At 41.3% G+C, this 13,500-nt stretch overlaps 1 protein-coding gene across 1 annotated transcript; it reads left to right on the top strand.

The window, feature by feature from the left end:
• The first annotated feature begins 426 nt into the window (after positions 1-426).
• On the top strand, positions 427-9,194 carry LOC147218993 (cyclic AMP-responsive element-binding protein 3-like protein 3-B). Its single transcript, XM_086173118.1, has 10 exons — positions 427-450; positions 666-734; positions 1,491-1,764; positions 2,304-2,434; positions 3,152-3,262; positions 3,454-3,560; positions 7,676-7,744; positions 8,486-8,570; positions 8,842-8,935; positions 9,007-9,194. Exons 1-10 carry the CDS (start codon positions 427-429, stop codon positions 9,192-9,194), a joined length of 1,152 nt encoding a protein of 383 aa, XP_086029244.1.
• Positions 9,195-13,500: the final 4,306 nt, after the last annotated feature.

Here is a 13,500-nt window from a genome sequence, read left to right on the forward strand (position 1 = left end):
CTTCACCAAAGGTCCAGTAGGAGGTGTCTGAAATGTTTGTTTTGTTTGCTTGTTGTATTTTCCACTGTAACAGTAAAGCGATAGATAGATAGATAGATAGATAGATAGATAGATAGATAGATAGATAGATAGATAGATAGATAGATAGATAGATAGATAGATAGATAGATAGATAGATAGATAGATAGATAGATAGATAGATAGATAGATAGATAGATAGATAGATAGATAGATAGATAGATAGATAGATAGATATGACCATGTTTAGACAAACACCCATGGCAAATTGGACTTGACTCTAAAGGGGAGGTGATAACCTGAGAAAGAAGACTGTTTAAAGTTAAACAAAAAGTCCGTCTTACTTCAGTTTCTGACGTAAATCATAAAACTGTTTTAGAAATGAATGTGAAATTGTTCAGACAGGCAATGGAAACTCTGGGGACACCAAAGGTCTGGATTACCTGTGAGCAACTTTTGTCTCACCAAGAGGCCTCACTGGAAGCCGATTGGCTCTTTCAGTTCCCTGTGAAAGACTTGATTGGCTGATGATCAGCTGGGCTGTGGGAATGTAGTTTTGTGATATGGCATTTCAACTTTGTCCCTTGAATCAGACCAGCCAGAGGCACAAAGGAGCCTATTTACCTGCTTGTATTTTTTTATTCCAGGGATACTTTCTGTGGTATTCCATCGGCAGTGAATTTACAGCTGAATTCATGATGCTGACAACAGACCAGGTAAGAAACACTTTGAATGGGATAGCGGGGAGATCTATTCAAACATATAAAGGATTCCTGTGTTGTATTGAAAGAGTAGGTGCAAATTGATTCAAACAGACTTTGTTCTATTCCTCAACGGAAACGTTGAGCAACGAAAGATAAGAGGTGGCTGATTTAGACGTTTCTGTCCGGTGAGACTGAGTAAGAATTAGATAGAAAACTTTTCATAATTAACAGTTAGCTCTTTCTTTCAGGAACATCAGGAGATGGATCTCCCAGATCTTATGCTCAGAAACACCAGTTGCCAAAATAACCAGCTATGGGATATCACAACATATGATGTGAGTGACCTTAACAAAGACATTTAGCAGAAAACATATTCACAACTACAAATTCATTAAATTAAGGGAAGCCTGACTTTAAGTGGGCTCAAAGTGGGCACATTATATTATAAAAGCTTGATCACAATTAAAAAGATTATACCTGTTGTGAATGCTTCATGTCAGTGGGAGATACTCAAATGAGACAAATATGTGCTTGAAAGTAAAGTAGAAATTAAGGATTTCAGATTGTGTGTTTATTCTTTCTGTGCCATCAATGGAGACAGTGATCATTGTATTAACCCTCATATTATGTTAAGGGTCAATTTGACCCATTTCACCCATTGATCCAATGGGTCAAATTGACCCCTAACATAATATGAGGGTTAAGTGGGTTAATCAAGCAGTGAGGCTGTAGTGATGTATAAAGTGATGTAAAAAACCTTTTTGACAGCACCTTAACCCTCATGGAAGCAGTACTGATGATTTCCTGGAATCCTTGCTGGGAAGGAGCACATCATCCTCAGCCTCCGCATCTCCCCTGTGGTCCCACTGCACCACTGACAGTGACATATATGAAGACCCCCTGTCAGATCCAACAGACAGCCCCAACTCCAGCACATCAATTCCAGGCTTTGACATGCAGTTATTCTCTCAGCGTTCACCTGTGGCACCCCCACCCAGCAAACTCTCTAATGAAATATCTTCCGATATTTCTATTGATTTAGGTAAGACTGGATTCTAAATGGATAGCAGTGATGCGTCGTAAAATTTGAAGGATTTATAGTAGAAAGGGACGTTTGTAAAAACCCTTCAACTGCAGCTGAGATTTAGGGTATCCATGTGGTATTTTGGCATGGCTCAGTGAAAGGTGTAGCCATTAGTAATTTCAGTTTTACAATAATGGAAACTATTCTCCGACAATAATTGTTATTTTTTTCCCCCCATTTTCAGCATTGTTAAAGTATAAAGGGTTTAAAACTGTGATTTACTACGTGAATAAGGGAAAGCCCATTTGAGCGACAGCCCATTTTTTGTTGAGCTTAAAAGACTTGAATTGACTGCTCTTATCCTACCAACAACAATGGGAAGATATAAAGCAAGGAAAAGTGTGTGAAAGGGAACATTATGTTGAAAGCACCAGGATGCCACAGTCATGCGGATCTGGTTCAAAATGAGGGCAAAAACCTGAAAATCTAAATTGAGAGGTGGCAATTTTGTGAATCATCTCCCACTGTTTAACAGTCTTCAATGGTTCCATACACAGGATGGGAGTCTGATGGGCTCCAAGAGCAAGTGGGCATTGCATACTATCTCACCACCAACCAAAGCTCCTCGCTGACATCCACCAAGACGCTTACAGTGAAGGACCTGTTGTTAACCAACATCGGAGAGAAAGTAAGATATCTAGAAGTTCATTGTAAAGATGACACTGATTAAAATTCAGGATCAGGGTTCAGCTTGCTGACTTTTTTCCTGAGGACTATTAGATTGACCCGTACTCTTAACAGACATATTATTGCATCACTTGATGTGGTCAGCAGATATCACTTGCATACCATGCCTTCCCTTGTGCTTCTTTTTTGGTAAATTAAACCCCCGCCCACTTTTGAACTTTGAACTGGACTGTTTCTTTGCCTGTGATGCAAATCTATGCTGAAACAAAATTGGTTGAAACTACAACAAAAATGGCAAGGTTAATGTGCTGCCACCCGGCCCTTATAGATTTTTGCCTTCATAATGCAGGATAGACTTACAGAGGTATGATGTATCAGTGGTGATAGAAAATCTCCTCAATGACAGAGTCAGCATAACATATGGGTGTGGGCTTTTGGGAACACCCTCGGCCGGGTCCACTCAATGACCTCAGACATGACTCATAAAACCGAATTTATTGATATTTTGCCTGTCTGGATGATACTAAAAATTGGCATGCATCAAAGAGGAAAAATACACGAAATCTGTCATTAAACCAATTAGGCCTCGGACATCCAGTGCAACTGGGGCAAAATGTTTTAGCTATGAATGGAGTACTTCCAGGTAATAGACAGAATCAGCCCGCTGTTGCTCAGAAAGTCTCCGACAAACAAGATAAATAATCCTGCTGGTTCACAGGTGCAGCGACTCCCCCCACATTGCCGACAGGAGCTTGTACTGAATGAGGATGAGAAGAGGCTTCTGGCTAAAGAAGGAATAAACTTACCCAGCAAACTGCCCCTGTCCAAGGTATAGCACACACACATATATACCCAGCAACCAACACACACACACAAATACACACACAGACAAAAGTACATCCACTTCCTCTGCCACACATCCTTTGCCAGTTGCCCCCCAAACACATTTTGCTCTCACTTACGCCTTTCTTCTTCATATTCTCTTGTGTTTCTACCCATGTGTTTTATCTCCCTGACAAGTTTGAAGAGAGGGTTCTAAAGAAGATCCGGCGGAAAATCAGGAACAAACGTTCAGCTCAGGAAAGTCGGAAAAAGAAAAGGGAATATGTTGATAGTTTGGAGGAAAGGTAAGGGCTTCTTCAACTCAGCATCCTCCTATTATCATACATTATCTCTGCATTCTTTGTCCGAGAAATTGCCAGTTCCATTAGTGAGCTTGTTTTGTAATTAGCAGCTGTGTTCTAAAAGATGACATGAGGCTAAACATCGGAATAACAGACTATATTCCCATCATTAATTGTTGATCTGTGTTTTTGTTTACTGTGGTTGTTTGGCAGCTCTTCCTTTGCAAAAAAAAAAAAAAAAAGACCAACAGGAAATTTAACAGCACAGCAGAAGCTGTTTGTCTGGAGTAGGAAAACAAAAAGGTTGGGAGTGTGTTTCGAGCGGTAGCTTGTATGGCTCAAAAACCAAACAGTCTCCTGTTTTTCTTTCTTAAAAAAGTCACTTTTTAAAGGGAAACAGACTTTACAGAGCCCTAGCCATTGTTGGTGTCTGGGGAATCAAGTGCTGAAATAACCAGCAATTTCCTTATTCATAGCAAAAATACACTCCATGGTTATGTTCATATCTTCCTGCTGAAGAAGGCTATAACAGATATAAAACAATACAGCATGGATAGCAGTTACATTAGATCTAAAAAGGATGACTTAAACACAACAAAAGCAACATTTTTCTTATGTTAGAATTAATCAATTACTTCATCAATCCAGGTCATTTTAGATTACATTGATGACATGGATTTCTGTTAATACTGATGTATTTACTACAGAACACATTTAGAGAGGTTCTGATTTTTCATTTATTGTCATTTGTGTTGTCTTTAAACCTGTCAAAATCCAAAGTGAGAGTTACTAGCTCTGCACTATCACCTTGCGATCATCTCAATAAGACATCTTTTCTACTTTGCTATATGTATGTGTAACAGTTATGAAAATTGAATCCACAGGATTAGATCATCATATTGTCAGTCATTTTTGGTGAGAGTTTAAAATAATTGTATATCAAACTTTGCTCATTTTGCAGAGTAATGCTATTTCTTCCACTATTTTCCCTGATGTTGCCAGAGAAAATAGGACCAAATAGTCTTGTACTGTGACAGAATAGATTAAGATCTCACTGTTCCTGTCAAAACCACCAAAAACCCAACAGAGACATATTTGTGAGCCCACGAAGCTGAGCTGTAATTATCATTATCATGCTCAGAACACATTGTTGACTGTGACCTTAAAACACATACACATACTCACATAAGAAGATCAGTCAAGGACAATGCAACACGCAGATATATAACACCATATATAACGGCTTTATCGCATATTAAATTCAGATAAAGAATGTACAGATTTCATTGGACGAGTAGATTATCTTATGTTAGGTTATCTGCTTTGGGTTCAGCTTGACGGAAAGCATACAATGGAGATAACAAGCAACATACGAGAAAGGCTAAATGGTTGCGTATTGCTGCTGGAGAGACAGAAGCAGAAGCTCAAAACACTGTGAAAAAGATGGGTTTTACAATACCAACAGGAGTTTTGCCAAGAAGGAGCTCAGTTTAGTCTTCCTCCTCCTCCGCGCTCCTCTAATCAGTCCAACAAAACAGCCTGCCTATGCAACAAAATGTCTTAATCCAGCCTCCCCCGAGCTGGCACCTCGGCCCCATCACACCTCCACAAACAATATGTCGCACTTGTAGTTTGAGTCATCTGATGAAATGTTCAAGTTCCACAAAAACGACAGGGCAGCAGCTATGCAATGTCAAGCCCAAACTATTTATTGCACACCGATGGACTTTGCCGGTCTGCATTTTTAGGTATCACTTTTACGCCCATTCCATGATGATAATGACATTTCTGCATTGTCTTGGTGAGATGATGTCTTCAGAGGGCAGAGAAATAGGCTGAAAATGTTATATTTTGTGAGTGATGACATTGGAGTTCAACATTCTTGGTCTATTTCAGAACTGGGCATCATGTGAGTGTGTTCACGAATAAACTCCTGGTTTTTTCACGCACATGAAACGATGACACATAAAGAGAGAGACAAACACAACCTCCTGTATTATTTAGTTAAGCATCCACGGTGTACGCATATGCTTTATCTTACTGGTGTCGTTTTTGGCCTCTGAATGAACACTATCAAGCTCTCTGTGAAACCTTCAGAGATTGAGAGTTATTCATAAATTAAATTATTTACATTGTACATGCAGAAAAGAGTTGTTATCATGGGCGTGATCAAGACTGGTATGAATTTCTTCAAATGGAGTTTGCGGCTGTACGATTGACCTTTTGTTGAAAAGTGTTGAACTTTCCCATAAAGCAAACACATCCATCTAGGAGAGAAAATGTATCATTTACAGATTTGTATTTTAATACGCAAAATACAAATTTGGCAGTGTGTAAGAGCTTTATGATTGAATTATTTTATCAATGTAGATTGGCAGAGGGCTCATTAGAAGTTGGACAGCACAGTGGCACTGGGTAAAGGTTTCTGTTTCAATTCCAACAAGGGCCTTTCCATGTGAGGTTTGCATGACCTCCCTGTGTCTGCGTGGGTTTCCTCCAAGCTCTTTGGTTTCCTCCCACAGTCTAAAAACATGCAGCAAATTAATTGGAAAAATTAGGAAAATGTGCCCAGATGTGTGAATGAGAGAGTAAACGGTTGTCTGTCTAAATATGTGGCCCTGTGATTGACTGGCAACACTCCAGGGTTGACCCTGCCTCTCGCCCGATGGCAGCTGGGATAGGCTCCACCATCCCCTGCAACCCTGACTAAAATGAGAACCAGTAAAAGTGGATAGATGGATAGATTGGTGTGGTAAAGGTTTCTGGTTCAACTCCTCAAACCTTCCCTGTGTCTGTGTGGGTTTCCTCTGAGTTTCCTCCTGTATTCCAAACCCTCTAAGACCCTAAACTGAATGAGAGAGTGAATGGTTGTATGTCTCCATATGTGGCTTTGTGGCGATTGGTCCACAATGAACCCTGCCTCTGGCTCGATGACAGCTAGGAAAGGCTCCAGCACCCCCATGACCCTTAATGCAGGATAAGTCTATGATAATTATAGAGAATGAATGAATGAATGAATGAATGAAAACATTAATGTCAAAACATTAAACCTTGTCACATCGGGCTAGTAAAATTACCGTGAAATTCTGAGGCTGTTCAATTCCGACACTGAAGAAGGCAACTTTGATGGTTTTAGTGCGCAGGGAAGACGAATGTAGTGATCAGGTGAAGTAGGACAAACCAGGGATGGAAAATGGATGGATAGATGGACTATTCTTTGTGTAATTTCTTATTAATCTTTTTCATCAGCCCTGTTACAGGCACTGTTTGGAAAAAAAAAGCATTTCCAGCACTTATTTGTGGATGTTGTATTTAATCAAAAGATTAAAAAAAATGTTTCTGCGGACACCTGTGGCTTATAGACAAGTGCAGCCTTATTGTGTACACATATATTTATTTGTTTATTTTTTGGCCAGTTTAGCTTATATTCAGGTGCAGTCCGGAAAATACAGAACATTTATGCATTAAATTAAGTGGTGCTGTAATTTTGCTTGACTACCTGACAGCAAATTTATTGCCATAGCTCACAGAGATGACTAATTGTATATCATGACAGAAAGACTGACAAGTTACCATCTACTTGTTCTATCTACTTGTTTATCATGACATTTTTGAGTACTCAAATTATCTTGTCATATGTTGCAACTTGTTGATTTGTTTCGGGGAGTGTAGATTTCAATACCGCAATCACAGCCAAGACCTACCCAAGTATAAAGAACCCATCCATCTATAACTCTCAGTGCTTCGTATCCTATCAATATCCTTTTCAATCTTGTCGACGTAAAAGTTCCATAATGAGCAAAAGATATTCACTCCCACTGAGCAGAGTCAACATTTGCTGGTGATTAAATCAGACACCAGCGGAGTGTATCAACAGAGTATTATTATCAGTTACCATTCAGCTCAGTCAGAGGGCCATAATGGAAGATGATTAATAGAAATAATAGAGGCAGTAGAAAAAGAAAGAGGGCGTGGGGTGCAGTCAGGGGATGTGAGATAATGCAAAGCAGAGGAGGTACTGGAAAGGAGAAGCAGACGAGAGATGATGTTTTATCATAACGCAATATTGTAGGATGACGCTTCCCCTCTTATCTATACATCATCCTCTCTCTCCACAGGATGTCTGCATGCAGTGCACACAACCTCCAGCTCCAGAGAAAAATTCACCAATTAGAGGAGACCAACAAGTGAGTTTTTACATGAGAAAGCTGGGGAATTACCAGTATATATGAAGCAAGGAAAACAGAATGAGTTTTCCCTCTTGGTACCGTTATTATAAAATGACAGAGTCTCTCAAAATGGCCATGAGAACATTGGTGATTTTGGTCACATTGGAAAGGCAGGAGTTTGTAAATATTACGCATTTGCATTAAATTAATTCCCTGTCAATCAGCTAATAATTATCTCAGCTTCTGCTGCGGCAAAAGTTCAATTTATCATCCCTTGTTTACCATTTTCTCCTCGCGGTATGGTGCCCGTTGTTAGACACCTCCACAAATAGGAGAAGGCAATACAAAAAGTGTTGTTGTTAATATTCCATGTACATTTTTGTTTTGTTTTGTTTTTACCTCTATTTTGAAGGCATCCTCGTTTTTTTCTTTCCTTTTTTTTGACAGGTTTCAGTTGCTGTCAGTCAGCTTTTAATGACCCAGTGAGATTTTCTCCCAACCTCAATTCCTCTTGCACGACTGAAAAAAGTGTTTAAGAAATCTTTCTTTTCATTTAATATCACGACAAAGATGTTGTGATAGAAGGTGACCAAAATACCAAGCCAATCCCAATGTTCTGTCAGATAAACAAAACGTGACCTTTTTGTTGGTGAAATTGCCAGTGAACTCAGATATTGAAGAAATATGTCAAAGTGACTGTTGTTCAGCTTGTTTAACCTTCACAGTCTGTGTCATTGTTTGCATGTCTTTGTACCGCAGGGCTCTGCTGGAACAGCTAAACCAGCTTCAAGCTCTCCTGCCCTACGGCTGCGGCAAAACAGCAAACAGAGGGACCTGCATCCTGGTGAGAACAGAATCTAATCAACATCATCTGTTGACACAGCATGTACAAAACAAATGTATCAACAAAAGAATCAGCATCAAAGACAATTGTTTCAAAGATTTATTTTGTTCATTCCAAGTTGCGCGCTAGAATGAAGCACCTGAACATAATTTGTCTTCGTAAAATGTAACATCAAATAGCTCCAATTTTTTTTTTTCACTCTGTGGAACCATCTGCCTTCAACCCACAGCTCTTGATCTGTCAATGTTTTTACATCTGTATTTCTGTGCAGGTGTTGCTCCTCTCCTTTTCTCTGCTCATTTACCCAAATCTCAAACCAGACCCTTACAGTCAAGTCAGCCAGGGAGATCTCACAAAGACCAAAGGTCAGGATTTACAAGCACACACACACACACACACAAACGCACTCTAATGTCTTCTAATCTTTCTTTAGGAGTGCAATCCCGCTCCCTGCTGTCGCTGGATGAAGAAGAACAATACACTCCTGCTACTGTGTTCCCCGTCTCCAGGGGCATTGAGGCACTGTGTCATCTAACAGAAAAGCTCTGTCTGTGGACACATTTGGCCACTGCAAATTTCCCTCCATCCCACCAGCATGATCATAGGCATAGCATGGATCACTGACAACTTCATACTCCCATGAGGAAAGCGATGGGATTGGAGTGCAGACCTGCTTAGTTGCGAGGATGGCATCCAAATGAGCAGTTTGATTGCTTTTTTTCAGCATTTGTTTCTCAATGCAAAAACCGGCCTGGTGGTCATCTAGTGATTTTTCTGAATTTGCACCCGTTCGTTCAGTTAGAGGTCATTGAGGAGGTCATCCACACAGGTCTAATTTTTCGTGGTTCAAAGGAAAATTTGAGCCTCTGGGATATGGCACATCAAGCTGCAGAGATGTACTGCTGCATCATTTAGGAGGATTTGTAAACGACCAAAGGTGGTGTGAGATGCAGTTCTGTAAGTTCTGGTAGAATGCTGACATAAAGTGCAAGTTAAAAAGTTTTATCTTGTTCAGTTTAGAGGCAATGGTTTCCATGTGTGTCCTCAGAGTAGACAACTGTGAAACAAATTTCGCCCACAAAATTATTTACTTGATGGGATTAACAGAAGTTGTTGGTTGACTCCAAATTTGAATTAAAACCCTAAAAATGTTTCTTTCCTTGTCTTCTGTCAGTGGAAATGTGGCTCTCGGTCTTGGGGAACAGTGGAAAAATTCCTTTCCAAACATATGACATTGTTGTAAACATCCTTGTGATATGGTTGTCACTAAAGTGATGGAGAAACTATCACTTCTTCTGTCGCAAGCAGCTAAAATGTTATACAACAATTACCTGGTCTTTGAAAGCTTTATATCCACCTGTCTACTAATTTTATCCTGAATTATAACAACTAAATCATCTTTATTGGTTTTCTTCAGCACAGTAAACCAAACAACACTTGGGGGAAGATAGGCTGTAGAAGATTGGTAGACAACTTAAAGCACAAAGCATAAAGAGTGAAGTGTTCTATTTTCTTGTCAGAATCTCCGAGCTACGAGTGGTACTTTGTTACTAGAATAAAATACCACCTAGACAATATGGGTGGCACTTACGTCTCAAGTGGCATCCAGTTATAACTGGCAATTTTCAAGTTGCTGACTGTTATTGATCAAGTCAGCTCCTTGAAATTTGTTGAAATGCTCTTTACATGCTGTTATTTTATCTAATCCAGAGTGGATGAGACTCCATATCAAATCACATCTTATTCTGAGGGGATTCTACCAATGCACTGATGTTTAGCAGCTATAGTGTTTACCATAGTATTAAGTTGAACTTGTAAGTGGAATTGGATGGAAATATGTTTACTACATATTCATTTATTTTTGAAAGATTTGGCCATAAACCATAGCACTGACTATATCGCCCAACCAGAAAACTTTGTTGGAAAGCCAATACAACCTACACATTGAGATCAGATAACTTCAAGGCTCTGATATTTACACTGAATTGCAAATTACAACCTTCGGCAAAACTGTGGACTAAGGTCTGCTGGCAATTCTCATCACGGAAATAGCCATACATCTTAAGACTGAATAGGTCAATTGGATGGAATTCTATAGAACCAATAAAATAAATATAACGCGCAGTGAGCAGTTGTTTCCATTTGAATCCGATGCATGATATGCATCTTTGCGTTTGTTATTAAATTTTCATATTTCTGTCCTGGCTGTTGCAGGAACTGTGAAGATGGAGGAATCTTCTCAATTTTAAAAGCGGGAGGTTTCAGAGAACCTCTTCCAAATGGATGCACACTGGACACTTTGGGAGTCAGACATGAATTACTGATCGTGTTGCTTTTAGCAACATGAGTAGTTTGATAGAGAATATCAATTGTTGGAGAGCAGAGGTGCTTCTACCTGAGGGGCACAGAGTTAGGATATTTTGGCATCTTTTACGCTGCCTTATGGGGGGGGGGTTGTTTCACTTTGGAGAACTTTCGAGAAAAGTTGCTGAAACTTTTTTCTCCAATAAACCAAGGGTTCTCTTGCTTGCATATACCGTCAATATTAAAATAATACGGTTAAAACCATGCTTAACTGTGTAACATTTTATTAATTACAATACAATAGATTTTGGAGGTAGGACCCACACACAGACACAAGACTCTGCATACACCAACAAGGGAGAGGTCCAGGTGGGGACGGGCGGCTAGGCAGAAGGCACAAGCATACACCGACGGGAGGAAACCCGGTCGGGTCACGGGCCGCGAAGCAAGAGGCACTGGTGTAAACCAACGAGAACACTGGGCAGGAACAGGAAGCTTGGTTGGGTACTGGGCTTGGCTAGGAGCATGTAGGTGGAAGGCGCTACCCTACACCTCTGGGGGAAGTGGCAACCCAGCGATGTGCACAGGTTTGCACCGCCGGGGGAAAGGAGTGAATGGGGAAAATCGAGGGAACTTGGTGAATGACCTGGCAACCAGAGAGGCTCAAAGCTCTGGTTCTTATACCTTCACTTATTGCCGGGAACCGGGACCAGCCATGCGCTTCCAATCGCATGGCAATCGGCGGCAGGTCCGCACGCGCAGAGCACATGCCTGTCACAAGTCCAACCCTAACTGCAAGAAAAAAGTTCAAGCTAATTGGATGTTAAATTTTTTCAATATTTTTTTTTCCTTTTCTGAAATGAAAGTCTGTCTAACTGCTCTCTGAATATAGCTACCGGTAACTCTATGTCACCTCAAGCAAGGAGAGAGAATTAGATTAGTATTTGTTGGCTCTCCACCTTTCATCGCTGCTATGTTTTATGCATTGCAGCTGCAGCAAACGAAGTCATTCAGAGTGTAAATTAAATTCACGTTGTGTGAGAGTGACAAACTGAAGCCTGCTGAATGTCCTTGGTCAGAGGTTGACAAAGAAAAGGTAATATCAAGAACACTGTTGATCACTTAAGGTTATTTTAATTTCTAATCATCTCAAATCAAATTAACTCCCCAAATAAAACATGTTTATGATAGTTAACCTTGTCAAAAACACAGAGCATTAAATTTCCACTGTTACATTAACATGCACTGTCTGACTTTAAGTGGGGGCGCACCAATATCAGCGCAGCATAATACAAAAACAAAATGATAAAAATCCTTTTATGTGTGTCGGCAAACTTCTAAAGAATGCAAATGAGTAGCTTAACAGTCAGCTCTGGGCACAGACAAAATCTATATCATCAGCTCCATTTGTTAAATATTAAAAAGAAAAAGAAAACAACATGATTTTTTTTACATTTTTACAGAAATGGGGGTCACTTACCCAAGTGAAATGGGGGTAACTTGGGCCAGTACAATACTACAATACTACTCACAGGCTACACCCCACCCCCACCCCCACCCCACCCAAACACCCTGAAGGGACTCCCAAAAGCAAACTAGTCTTTCATAGGAGGCTTGAGCAGCCTGCCATTACCACTGTGTCGTCCCTTGGTCAAAGCAGGAGGAGGAACTGGACCTTGGACCTGTGGAGGCACTGCTGGGGTCCTGAAAAGAAGCCAACCGCAACGGGGAACCTGGAAAGGAAACACTACTTCCCCAGCCACCTTGTGCACTGGCTTCAGCCGATCCAGCATGACCCGCTCCCTAAGCCCACCCATATCCAGTATAAACTTTTAACGCCTGTCTCAAAAACCCGGAACGGCTCATCATACGGGAGTTGAAGAGGCGAGCGTTGAGCATCACGTTGCACAAACAAAAACTAAGCAGACATGAGCTCTGCAGGCACAAAAGGCTACGGAAAACAGTGGTGGAATGGGCCTGGAATCCGAGAGCAGCTGGCCAAGAAAGGATCCACAGCCGGACGGGGTGGAGGAGCAGATCTCTCTGGCAAAAATTCCCCCGGGAACCGTAGCGGCAGACTAAGAACCAGCTCAGCGGGCGATGCGTTGAGGTCGTCTTTAGGAGCTGAATGCAGCCCCAGTATAACCCAAGGTAAACGGTCCACCCAGTTGCCATCTGAGAGTGCAGTGGCATACTTTCTCCCCCCATGACCCCACCAGTGCCGACCAGAGCGCCGACACAAACTGTGGGCCCCTGTCCGAAGTGATGTCTGACGGGGTGCCGATACGGGCGACCCGGGAAGAAAGAAATGCCAGCGACATGTTCGAGGTTGTCATGGAGGACAGCTGGACAGCCTCCGGCAACCTAGTGGTTTGATCAACTGTGCTGAGCAGGTGTGCAAAAACCTTCGAAAGAGGTAGAGGGCCCACCGGGTTGATACAGTCACGGTCGAAGCACCTGGCCAGAATCGTAAACAGTTCGAGGGGCGCCCTAATGTGCTGGTGAATCTTAACGCACTGGCACGCCACACATGCAGCCGCCCACTCCTTGACGTCCTTACGGATGCCAGAACAGACGAACTTCCAACTTCACCGATGTCCGAACTCCCAGGTGGGAGATGGAATGA

Source organism: Fistularia commersonii, chromosome 25, assembly GCF_037954325.1.
Source record: "Fistularia commersonii isolate RoL2024-O1a breed Wild chromosome 25, RoL_Fcom_v1.0, whole genome shotgun sequence".
Lineage (NCBI taxonomy): Eukaryota > Metazoa > Chordata > Actinopteri > Syngnathiformes > Fistulariidae > Fistularia > Fistularia commersonii.

Coding starts and splice junctions, on each gene's coding strand:
- LOC147218993 (XM_086173118.1), top strand. CDS start 427: ATGGAAACTCTGGGGACACCAAAG. Junction 451..665: donor AAACTCTGGGGACACCAAAG/GTCTGGATTACC, acceptor TTTTTATTCCAG/GGATACTTTCTGTGGTATTC. Junction 3,561..7,675: donor GTTGATAGTTTGGAGGAAAG/GTAAGGGCTTCT, acceptor CTCTCTCCACAG/GATGTCTGCATGCAGTGCAC.